Source organism: Babylonia areolata, chromosome 23 (assembly GCF_041734735.1).
Source record: "Babylonia areolata isolate BAREFJ2019XMU chromosome 23, ASM4173473v1, whole genome shotgun sequence".
Taxonomy (NCBI): Eukaryota; Metazoa; Mollusca; class Gastropoda; order Neogastropoda; family Buccinidae; genus Babylonia; species Babylonia areolata.
The window spans coordinates 41105724-41119260 of record NC_134898.1 but is presented as its reverse complement, the minus strand read 5'-3'; the positions used below and the strand labels follow the sequence as shown (position 1 = coordinate 41119260).

Sequence of the window (13537 nt, the reverse complement as noted above, 5' to 3'; positions counted from 1 at the left end):
GTCACAGCTAGGTAGACAATCCACATCCAGTATATCCAAGCAAACCAACATTGCATAATTCCAAAAACCACAATTAGATCATGTATGCATGTCACAGATCACACACCCTCACTCATACACATGTATGCATACATGCATACACACTTATCTATACCCCCCCCCCACACACACACACACACCAACCCCCATTACCCCCTCTGTTTCTGTTCACAACACCCAATAAATGTTATCTATAATCCACTACTGTCATCAAATTAAGACACACACAGATACAAATACACCTCTGATGATCTAGGCAAACACACACATGCACGCGCACGCGCACACACACACACACAGAGGGTGCATGCATGCACAAGTGCACACACACACACACACACACACTCACAGAGGATAGTTGTACTTCTGCAGGAAAGTTCTATATATATATACAGGCCTTGCACAAACACACATGCATTCATACTTACTCACAAACACACATACACATTTCTTTTGGCATTGACTCCTTAGAGCAGGGGTCTTTTTAACCTGACTCAGTGTCAGCATGTGTGTGTGTGTGTGTGTGTGTGTGCACGTGCACTCGCGCACACACACATGCGTGTATATGAGTATGTGCATGTACACGTATACATGCATGTGCATGTGTGTATATGCATGTACTTGTGTGCAACAAAATTCAGATTAAAAGAAATGGTACATACACAAGAATCCTTTTCATGCCAATAAATATTTATCTGAAACTGAAGGAATGGAAACTTGGACCCTACTATTCATAACAACTACAACAACAAAAACAACAAAAAGATAAACCTACAGGAAAAGTGGGGGGTGGGTGGGGGAGGGGCAGGGGAAGGGGTGGGGGTGGAACTGGGAGAAACATTTTCTCTCTCTGCAGCAAACCACACACTGTACCTCCTCCCCCTCTTTCTTCTCTTTCTCTTCCTCCTGACACATCAAAATCACAGCGCACAATCAATTCACAGTCACAGCTATGTCAACGTTCCACATCCAGGCCAAACAACATTGCATAATATCCAATAACCACAATAAGATCATGTACGCATGTGACAGAACACACACACACACACACACACACACACACACACACACATGTATGCACATATGTACACATACAGACACTTATCTACAACCCCCCTATCAATTACCTTCTGTTTCTGTTGACATCTCCCAATAAATGCTGTTTATATACTACTACTGTCATTAAATTAATCAGAGACACATACAGATAGATATACACCTCCGATGATATATGCATACACACACACACACACACACACACACACTCTCTCTCTCTTTCTCTCTCTGTCTCTCTCTCTCACACACACAGGGGATAGTTCTACTTCTATAGGAAACTTCTACTTCTAGATACATAAAAACAGGCCTTGCACAAACACACATGCATTCATACTTACAAATACACATACACATTTCTTTAGGCATCTACTCTTTGGAGCGAGCGTCTCTCTCTTCAAGTCTGTGTCAGCATGGGTGCGTGCGTGTGTGTGTGTGTGTGTGTGTGTGTGTGTGTGTGTGTGTGTGTGTGTGTGTGTGTGTGTATGCATGTGTGCAATAAGATACAGATTAAAAGAGATGCCACACAGACAAGATTCTTTTCTTTTTCTTGAGATTGGAACACCAATAAATATTTATCTTGAACCAAAGAGATGGAAACACGGACCCTACTGTTCATGACAACAACAACAAAGAAATAATGGTAATAAAACTACAGGAAAAGGGGGGCAGGGGGACTAGGAGAAACAATTTCTCTCCACACCGCAAACCACACACTGTACCTCTTCCCCCTCTTTCTTTTCTTTCTCTTCCTCCTGACACATCAAAATCACAGCACACAATCAATTCAGTCACAACTAGATCGACATTCCACATCCAGGCCAAACAACATTGCATAATATCCAATAATCACAATAAGATCATGTATGCATGTGACAGAACACACACACACACATGTACATTACAGACACTTATCTACAACACCCCCCTTCCCCACTTCAATTACCTTCTGTTTCTGTTGACATCTCCCAATAAATGCTATTTATATACTACTAGTACTACTGTCATTAAGTTAATCAGAGACACATACAGATACATATATACACCTCCGATGATCTATGCATACACACACACACAAACACTCTCTCTTTCTCTCTCTCACACACACAGAGGATAGTTCTACTTCTATTGGAAACATCTACTTCTAGATATACAGGCCTTGCACAAACACACATGCATTCATACTTACTCACAAACACACATACACATTTCTTTAGGCATCTACTCTTTGGAACGAGCATCTCTCTCTTCAAGTCTGTGTCAGCATGGGTGCATGTGTGTGTGTGTGTGTGTGTGTGTGTGTGTGTGTGTGTGTGTGTGTGTGTGTGTGTGTGTGTGTGTGTGTGTGTGTATGCATGTGTGCAATAAGATACAGATTAAAAGAGATGCCACACAGACAAGATTCTTTTCTTTTTCTTGAGATTGGAACACCAATAAATATTTATCTTGAACCAAAGAGATGGAAACACGGACCCTACTGTTCATGACAAACAACAACAACAATAAAATAATGATAATAAAACTACAGGGAAAGGGGGGCAGGGGGACTAAGAGAAACAATTTCTCTCCACACAGCAAACCACACACTGTACCTCTTCCCCCTCTTTCTTTTCTTTCTCTTCCTCCTGACACATCAAAATCACAGCACACAATCAATTCACAGTCACAACTATATCAACGTTCCACATCCAGGCCAAACAACATTGCATAATATCCAATAACCACAATAAGATCATGTACGCATGTGACAGAACACACACACACACACATATGTATGCACACATGTACACATACAGACACTTATCTACAACCCCCCCCAACGATTACCTTCTGTTTGTGTTGACATCTCCCAATAAATGCTATTTATATACTACTACTGTCATTAAATTAATCAGACACATACAGATCTATACATATATACACCTCCGATGATCTATGCATACACACACACATACACACACAAACACTCTCTCTCTCTTTCTCTCTCTCACACACACAGAGGATAGTTCTACTTCTGTTGTAAACATCTACTTCTAGATATACAGGCCTTGCACAAACACACATGCATTCATACTTACTCACAGACACACATACACATTTCTTTAGGCATCTACTCTTTGGAACAAGCATCTCTCTCTTCAAGTCTGTGTCAGCATGGGTGCATGTGTGTGTGTGTGTGTGAGTGTGTGTGTGTGTGTGTGTCCAATAAGATACAGATTAAAAGAGATGCCACACAGACAAGATTCTTTTCTTTTTCTTGAGATTGGAACACCAATAAACATTTATCTTGAACCAAAGAGATGGAAACACGGACCCTACTGTTCATGACAACAACAACAACAACAAAGAAATAATGGTAATAAAACTACAGGAAAAGGGGGGCAGGGGGACTAGGAGAAACAATTTCTCTCCACACCGCAAACCACACACTGTACCTCTTCCCCCTCTTTCTTCTCTTTCTCTTCCTCCTGACACATCAAAATCACAGCACACAATCAATTCACAGTCACAACTAGATCGACGTTCCACATCCAGGCCAAACAACATTGCATAATATCCAATAACCAAAATAAGATCATGTACGCACGTGACAGAACACACACATGTATGCACACATGTACACATACAGACACTTATCTACAACACCCCCCCAAAAAAAAATCAATTACCTTCTGTTTCTGTTGACATCTCCCAGTAAATGCGATTTATATACTGCTACTGTCATTAAGTTAATCAGAGACACATACAGATACATATATACACCTCCGATGATCTATGCACTCTCTCTCTCTTTCTCTCTCTCTCACACACACACACAGAGGATAGTTCCACTTCTATTGAAAACATCTACTTCTATATATACAGGCCTTGCACAAACACACATGCATTCATACTTACTCACAAACACACATACACATTTATTTAGGCATCTACTCTTTGGAACGAACATCTCTCTCTTCAAGTCTGTGTCAGCATGGGTGCATGTGTGTGTGTGTGTGTGTGTGTGTGTGTGTGTGTGTGTGTGCGCATGTGTGCAATAAGATACAGATTAAAAGAGATGCCACACAGACAAGATTCTTTTCTTTTTCTTGAGATTGGAACACCAATAAATATTTATCTTGAACCAAAAAGATGGAAACACGGACCCTACTGTTCATGACAATAACAACAACAATAAAATAATGATAATAAAACTACAGGGAAAGGGGGGCAGGGGGACTAGGAGAAACAATTTCTCTCCACACAGCAAACCACACACTGTACCTCTTCCCCCTCTTTCTTCTCTTTCTCTTCCTCCTGACACATCAAAATCACAGCACACAATCAATTCACAGTCACAACTATATCGACGTTCCACATCCAGGCCAAACAACATTGCATAATATCCAATAACCACAATAAGATCATGTACGCATGTGACAGAACACACCACACACACACACACATGTATGCACACATGTACACATACAGACACTTATCTACAAACCCCCCAACAATTACCTTCTGTTTCTGTTGACATCTCCCAATAAATGCTATTTATATACTGCTACTGTCATTAAGTTAATCAGAGACACATACAGATACATATATACACCTCCGATGATCTATGCATACACACACACATAAACTCTCTCTCTCTCTCTCTCACACACACAGAGGATAGTTCTACTTCTATTGGAAACATCTACTTCTAGATATACAGGCCTTGCACAAACACACATGCATTCATACTTACTCACAAACACACATACACATTTCTTTAGGCATCTACTCTTTGGAACGAGCATCTCTCTCTTCAAGTCTGTGTCAGCATGGGTGCATGTGTGTGTGTGTGTGTGTGTGTGTGTGTGTGTGTGTGTGTGTGTATGCATGTGTGCAATAAGATACAGATTAAAAGAGATGCCACATACTCAGGATTCTTTTTTTTTTTTTCTTCTTGAGACTGGAACACCAATAAACATTTATCTTGAACCAAAAAGATGGAATCACAGTACGGACCCTACTGTTCATGTCAACAACAACAACAATAAAATAATGGTAATAAAACTACAGGGAAAGGGGGGCAGGGGGACTAGGAGAAACAATTTCTCTCCACACAGCAAACCACACACTGTACCTCTTCCCCCTCTTTCTTCTCTTTCTCTTCCTCCTGACACATCAAAATCACAGCACACAATTAATTCACAGTCACAGCTAGGTAGACAATCCACATCCATGCAAATCAACATTGAATAATTACAAAAACAAGAATAAGATCATGCTTGCATGTCACAGAACACATACACACACACACACACCCCCACCCCCCCTGTCCCCCCCTCCACACACACACATGTATGCACACACACATATATTTACAACCCCTCCATCCATTACCCCCTCTGTTTCTGTTGACACCTCCCAATAAATGTTATTCATAATCTACTACTGTTACTAAATTAATCAGACACATACAGATGCATATACACCTCTGATGATCTATGCATATGCTCACACCCACAGACAGAAGTATGGTTTTATAATTATATACAGGCCTCACACAAACACACATGCATTCGCATTTACTCTCACACACACACACACACACACACACAATTTCTTTTGTCATTTTTGCTCCCTTTCTTAAAGTCTGAGTCATCATGTGTATGTGTGTGTGCGTGTGAATCATCATAATCAGAATCAGAATTATATTTATTAGTCATGAAAACCGTGAATGAAAGTTTATAGACACAACAATAAAAGGTAAAAGTGTGTGAGTGCGTGCATGTGTGTGTGTGTGTGTGGGTGTGTGTCTGTGTGTGTGTGTGTGTACACGTGCAAGTGCTTCTGTGTGTTTGAGTGTGGGTGTGTTTGTGTGTGAGCAAGCAAGCACACACATGTGTGTGTGCATTCAATCATGTCGCTGCAGTGAGGTCATGGTACATACACAGGGACGTTTTTAATTGATCTATTTTGGGGGGTGTGTGAAACTGGCAACAGATCAGGTCTCCACAAAAGTATGGATAAAAAAAATGTGGGTGTGGGTGTAAAATCTGTAGAGCGGCACTGCAAGCCATACTGAATCTCACACCACTTCTCATTCTCCACGTCCTCCTTCTCCTAACAGTAACACATCAACCACAAAACAACATAGCAAACACTCACAGCTACCCCCCCAAAAAAACATCCCCCCCAATCCCCCCCCCCCCACCCCCCACCACCACCACACACATTTTTATAAAATGCATGCATGTGATTGAACACACTCTTGTCATTCTATGCTTACTTGTTACTCACCCTCATACATACATATACACAAAACACACACTCAACATACAAAACACACACACATGACCTTTTTCTCTTCTTTTTTTTTTCTGATGAAACTGCCAACAGATGTGTTTTTACAGTGTGTGTGTGTGTGCAGCTGTGTGTTGGGAGGGGGTAGGCAGACAGGATAGATTCTAAAATAGAATGAAAACTACCCATAAACATATAAGATCTGGAGACAGATGGGTGCAAAATGGTTTTGGTTTGGTTTTTTTTGTTGTTTTGGGGGTTTTCTTTGGGGGTGGGTTGGTGGGAGGGCTAAAACCTCTAAGGGCGCACTGCAAACCAAACCACTGTACCTCCTCCCCCTTCTCTTTCTCCTCCTCCCCCTCCTTCTCCTCTTTCTCGTCCTATCACATCAGCAATACAGGACAAAGTCACAGCCATACATACAGATGCTCTTTTCAACTTGGCATGATTCCAGTAGCCACAGTTAAGATCTGATCAACTTGACATGATTATAGTAACCACAGTTAAGATCTGATCAACTTGGCATGATTCCAGTAGCCACAGTTAAGATCTGATCAACTTGGCATGATTATAGTAACCACAGTTAAGATCTGATCAACTTGGCATGATTATAGTAACCACAGTTAAGATCTGATCAACTTGGCATGATTCCAGTAACCACAGTTAAGATATGATCAACTTGGCATGATTCCAGTAACCACAGTTAAGATCTGATCAACTTGGCATGATTCCAGTAACCACAGTTAAGATCTGATCAACTTGCATGATTCAAGTAACAATAATTAAGATCTGATCAACTTGGCGTGATTATAGTAACCACAGTTAAGATCTGATCAACTTGGCGTGATTCCAGTAAGCACAATTCAGATCTGATCAACTTGGAATGATTCTAGTAACAACAATTAAGATATGATCAACTTGGCATGATTCCAGTAACCACAATTACGATCTGATCAACTTGGCATGATTCCAGTAACCACAATTCAGATCTGATCAACTTGGAATGATTCCAGTAACAATAATTAAGATCTGATCAACTTGGCATGATTCCAGTAACAATAATTAAGATCAGACACAAAAGATTTCAGCGCTCACTGTGTCAGCAGACTCATGGAACAATTAGAAATATTTAGTGTGCATATTCTCTAAACATAAGTGTGCAGAAACAACATAAAACACAACAATAACAACAACAAAAAAACAACACCCAGACATTCAGTAACTGGATTAACAAAATTACCATGACTGTGATCAGTTGCGATACCACAACGCAGTCACTGCCTCATATCAAACAGTAATGAACACTGATGAAGCAGCAGGCAAGTGAAACATTTCAGGCAGACTGTGTGTGTACAACAGAGAACATGTGTAAATCACACGTGAACACAAAAAAGTGAAACTAAAACATTAACACATTTGACCCTACAGAGTTCACAGCCTCAGCAAGGAATCCCTGTCACACTGATGTGAGGAAAAACACAGGGAATATACTGAAATCGACTGTTTTTTTCCTCCAAATTGATACACACACACGCACACATTCATGTACGCACACAAACACTTATACACAGATATACACAGACATATCACTCACATAAGTACGTAACAATCTTAGGCACAGATACACACTGAACAGTCACCAAAACTACAGAAAAAAAGGGGAGAACGCGAGATTTTTTTTATTTTTTTTTTTAGATCAACAACATGGAGAGATGAAGTTGGAGGTGTAAAACAATATCACACTGCACAGCAAACCACACTGTACCTCATCCTTCTTCTCCTTCTCCTCCTCCTCTTCCTCCTAAAATTTTATAACACACCAGTATCACACTCTTCACAGCATGTACAGTCATAGTCACCTTGCAATCAAGCAAAAAGATGCACACAAAGGTTTCAAACTAAATTATATCTTTGGTTCCCATTTAGGGCACAGAGGAAAGAGATTACAATTACCAAATGAAAGCCTGCATCACATGAATCGTTAAGTGGATTTGTCATCAAACAGATTGTCTCACATCTGTCAAGATCATGAACACAGATAGATCTATGGAAGTACAAACAACTGCAGAACAACAGGAAAAAAAAAAAAAGGAAGCATATCATGTAACTGAAATGAATATAGTTTGCTAACTTTGGTTTTTCTTTCAAACAATGGACTTCAATAGGCTTCATTTTCTAATTAATATAAATTTCTTCCTGGGATTTAATATGATATTCTGGACATTCTAGTTAAAAAATGAAATTCATCTCTAAAAAGTAACAGATCTATCACAACACACTTTCGTGATTTTCAAACACACACACACACACACACACACACACACACACACACACACACATATATATATATATATATATATATATATATATATATATCATTATTTTTACTTAAAACACAAAATGTTTTTCATTCCCTATCCCACCAGCCAACAGACTCAGAATCGACCATGATGGTATGAGTAATCACATTATTTACATGTATACATACAATACACTTATATGCTCAGCACACACATCAACAAATGTATGCAAGCAAATATGTCTGCACAAACACACATGTATATGAGCAAATACACGCAGAACTCAGACTCACAACATGTGATGAATTCATTTTGTTCAGTAATGTAAAATGAAAAGATGTTAAATAAAACAACAAATAAACAAGAGAGGCAAGGCCTTTAAGACTCACTTGTGATACACTTAAAAAAAAAGAAATCTAATCGTTAAAATGTGTTCTGTATTTGTTATTATAAAGCTTTGGGTTAAAAGAAAAAAAAAGAAAAAAAAAAGTCCTAACGGCATACTCGAACCCCGCGTGTTCGATGAGAAGAAACGGTCTTATCCATTACACTATCGTGGCTCCTTAACTGACGTTCAAAAATATATTATTTAAACATGCTTTTTTTAAAGGGCGATAAATCGATTGCGGTATTCGCAGTGAGAACGCTGTTCAAATCATATTATTCTGGTGTATCTTGGGCATTCAAAAAATCTTTAAGGACAATTAAAAATTCTTTTTAAGTCTGCGGTAAAGGAGATCGCCACAATCACACTGCAACATTTAGCCATTTTCTCTGGATCTAGATACATGTACAAGTTTAGTTACACCCGGTTGACATGGTCGATTCAATTTCTCTTTTATGTTCATTCTAGTTTTATAGTTTTAAAGTTGATATGAAAATTGCGTATTCTGTTAAACTAATAACATGTAGAGCCAAGTACAAGTACCTTTAAACATTGTTTGAAGTGAAAAGGACTTCATTTTAAGAAAAGTCAAGACTGGAAATTTTTGCGCGTCATCAATTCAAGGGTATTAACTCTCATGGTTTATTATTTTTAACTGTGAATTCCGACGGATTCTATGGATATTTTTATGGCGGTTTGGGGCATAATCCAGTAAGTGATGAGGCATTAACAAATCTTTCTCTGAATAAATATTTAACAGTCTCCTTCTCCAACTTTCCATCACACGTTATCGTGTGTTGTCGATTGAATATAGGATTGAACGGGCAGGTCAACAACTTGAAACAAAATGGTGTCGTTCGCGTTCGCGAAGAATATGAGCACATGCTTTGAATATGTATAAATATGTGTACGCAATTGATTTTTGCCCATGACCTTCAGGACTCAGCCAACAGATCTATAAAGTTCACTCATCGTATTGATTTTAGTATTTTCCAATAAAGACCACTTGGGCGAATGAACATAGTGAAAGCCCTGTACAATGAGAGTAAAACACACAAGCTTTTTACGTATTCAGTATAATTTCAAAATGTAATGTTTAAGATGAGAAGGATCAGTTTAAAGCAAATTAAGTCCCCTAGCATTAATTACAGATTAATTTCCCTTTTTTACTATCTGCACCAAAATGTTTGCAAAATAAATATCACTTCCATGCTTAGCAAAAGAAGTTCATGTTTGAACAAAAAATGATAAAAATGACTGCTCTTGTTGTTGTGTCAGAATATCATATCAAAGTGCAAAGTTTAGAGAAGTAAAAAAGATATATAGATGTAACAGTAAATGCAGTTTGCATATAATTTGGCTTCTTTTTTAAAATTTGTTTGTGCCCATCCCAGAGATGCAATATAGTTTTAAACAAGATGACTGGAAAGAACTTAATTTTTCCTATTTTGGTGTCAACTAACAAAGAATTTGCAGAGAAAATGGCACTGTTAAAGTTTACCACAGACACAGACACACACACACACACACACACAGACAACCAAACACCAGGTTAAAACATAGACTCACTTTGTTTACACAAGTGAGTCAAAAAACTTAAGACATGACAGGTGCACATACTCACATACACACACACACACACAAACACCAACACATATGTGCACACGCCACACGTGCACAAACAGAACAACTTCACCATGATGGTCAAATACAAACACTGTAAAAGAGTATAGTAAGTGGTGAATTGCAGTATTCAAAGACCAATAAATGGCTGCTGATAATCTGTCAAAGCTTAAAAACATTCAGTTTGCTTCATCAGATTTTGACAAGAAGCAAAAAAATTTAGTTCAAAATGTGCAGCTTCCTCAGCTTTACTTCTTCAGTATTACACACACAAAAAAGGTCTTAATTATATATATCTACATTCTACAGTGCTTACCGTGATGATGACTGAAGCCTTTGAGGTCTTGTTGGGATTTTCCAGCTTCAGGAACTCGTACAATTCGTCTGTTTCCACGCTGACAGCGAATTTGTCATAATCCTGAACGAAAAGAAGAGGACTGTCTGTTTGAATTGAATAATATTTTTTCTATTCAATTCTTACATTGTACCAAGAAAGGAAACACACTTCACAAACTACAGAATGGAAAACAACAACAACAACAAAAAAGTCTTTTTTTTCCAAGTTTTAGATGTTAATCATTAACTTAATGCTAATAATACACTATACTGTATACAGCATAAACCTGTGATCCACCTCACAGTCCATGTCATCACAAGCAATACAATGCTGTTACACACCTTCATTAATCCAATTTTGGAAATCATGTGTGGATCCAAAGGCTCATGAAACACAAGTCTCTCAGCCCACAGCCAAGTCCTATACCCATATGAGCATGCTTCAAAGCGAAATTTCAACTAACCCCGCAGTAGTCATCTTCACTGAATATTTGGGGCGGCAATGGCATCGCTCCTTCCTTCCGCCCTTTACTGTTGGTGCGCATGAACTTGCGGTCCTCTTCCTTGTTTGGGTCGGAAATATCCACACGCTCAAACGAAATCTTCAAACTTTCCAACGTGTCCAGCACGTGCTGTTGTTGTTTCCGTAACTGCCCAACAAAAAATGTATAAAGATTATATATAGTTGACCCCATTACTGAACATGTAAATAACCAAAATATTATATATATATTCATTATGACAAGTAGATACATCAGATGACTGAGTGACTAAACACCCAACTGATTGGGCGATTGTCTAAAAATTAATTGCTCAATGTATTAAATCAGTGATTGTATTGTACTTTATTGTATTGTATTGTATTATATTGTTTTGTATTGTATTGTGCGTACTGCACTGTACTGAATTGTACTGTATCAGTGTATGGTACTCATCTGAATGACTAGCATCCAGACCACCACTCAAGGTCTAGTGGAGAGGGAGAAAATACTGGCAACTTTTGGATTTAAACCAGTGCACTCTGATTCTCTCGCGTCCTAGGCGGAGGTGCTACCACTAGGCCAACACTCCACACTGAGTTATGTCAGTGACATGATTAGATGGTCTGCTGTTATCTGAAAGAAATATTCACAACAGCATGAAATTTAAAGAAAGTTCTGTAGTTAAATACATATCAACTGAAAGTCATTCTAAATGCACATCTATGTGTGTACATGTGTGTGTGCATGTGTGTGTGTGTTGTGTTCATGTGTGTGTGTATATGCATGTGTGTGAATTAATGTGTGACATATGAGTATGTGTACACATGGGTATGATTATGAACATTTTTACACTTACCAAGAACACAAGAAACCCGATTTTACTCTCTTTTTTTCTTTTTTCTTTTTTAAAATTCATCAGACTTCATGTTTTTTTCCTGAAAAATGTGTGCGATCGCTCCCTTCCATCTTCCACCCTCCACATTATACACACTCTAAAGGATAATAACTGCCAGATAAATTTCTCAGTTAGAAGCTTGCCACAATATTAGCAAATGTGCACACAGAATACCAATAAAATTATTTTCAAAAATAAAGAAAGAACTATCGCTCCAACAGGTTCCACGTGAGAGGCATTTTTTTTTGCAAACTGGATCAATTCCTTTTGGAACAGTTTGCCAGACAGTGTAGTGACTGTACCATCTGTAAACAACTTCAAGAGCGGGCTAGGCTACCACCTCTAATCACCAGCACACTAAGAACTGGCAATCTACAGACACTACGTAATATATACCTTCTTATGTCTGCCATGCATATTGCTAAGCATGTACTTTATTTGGCATAGTGAGGAACAGGCCCTTTGGAGGGCCCTCAAACACTATACAACTGCTCTTTACAAGTCAAATCAACTAAAGTCATATATATTTATGCATAAAGCTGAAAAAGCCTACAAAACAACCGGTGTTTTGCAATATGATTTGTAAATCAGTCAATAGTTAAGAGATTAACTTCTTTGTTTTCAGATGCTGAGTTATGAGTAAATGACCCATCGGACTTGGAAATGACCCAAAGAAGTGCAGAAAGACGGGTCAAACTGAATCATTCTGCTTACAAAAGTTACATTCGCCCTGCACTCAGTGGAACTTAAGTTATTATGGAGAATTACCAATTACCAAAAGGGGTAATGTACTAAAAGGTACAGAGTACACATGTTTCTCCAGATCATCAACTTTCCTGCATCCCCCACTCACGGCACCAATGATGCCAGACACCAGGAATTCGCAGCATCCCCTTTCACATCAAGAAAAGATTATGTTTCATCTTCAAACTGCCGTTTTGTCAAGAACTTTACCGTTGCACTTCCTGGAACGCCCGTTACGTAAACCTTGATCGTTGCCATAGTCTTCTAATGCCGTGAACACCCTCGAAAAGTATGAAAGTCTTGGAAGGAACCGGTGTGTTTCTTATAACTTTGACAGTTCGTTCCTCCTGAAGCTAGTCGTGAAGTGCCAATGCGATAAACGTCATTGCAAGGAATCTTC

General features: G+C 38.7%; 1 protein-coding gene across 2 annotated transcripts in view; it reads right to left on the bottom strand.

Moving 5' to 3' along the window:
* The window catches only part of LOC143297599 (uncharacterized), a 30938-nt gene extending 17412 nt beyond the window's left edge, over nucleotides 1-13526 (bottom strand). Inside the window, exons 1-4 of one of the 2 annotated variants that reach the window (XM_076610014.1) lie at nucleotides 13348-13526; nucleotides 11481-11666; nucleotides 10997-11098; nucleotides 8138-8173 (exon numbers count right to left, since the gene is read on the bottom strand). In XM_076610014.1, coding sequence (XP_076466129.1) covers nucleotides 8138-8173; nucleotides 10997-11098; nucleotides 11481-11666; nucleotides 13348-13395 — 372 coding nt within the window. In that variant the 5' untranslated portion in view covers nucleotides 13396-13526. The remainder of the gene's footprint in view (nucleotides 1-8137; nucleotides 8174-10996; nucleotides 11099-11480; nucleotides 11667-13347) is intronic. The other variant, XM_076610016.1, reaches the window with a different exon arrangement.
* Between the last annotated feature and the right edge of the window lie 11 nt (nucleotides 13527-13537).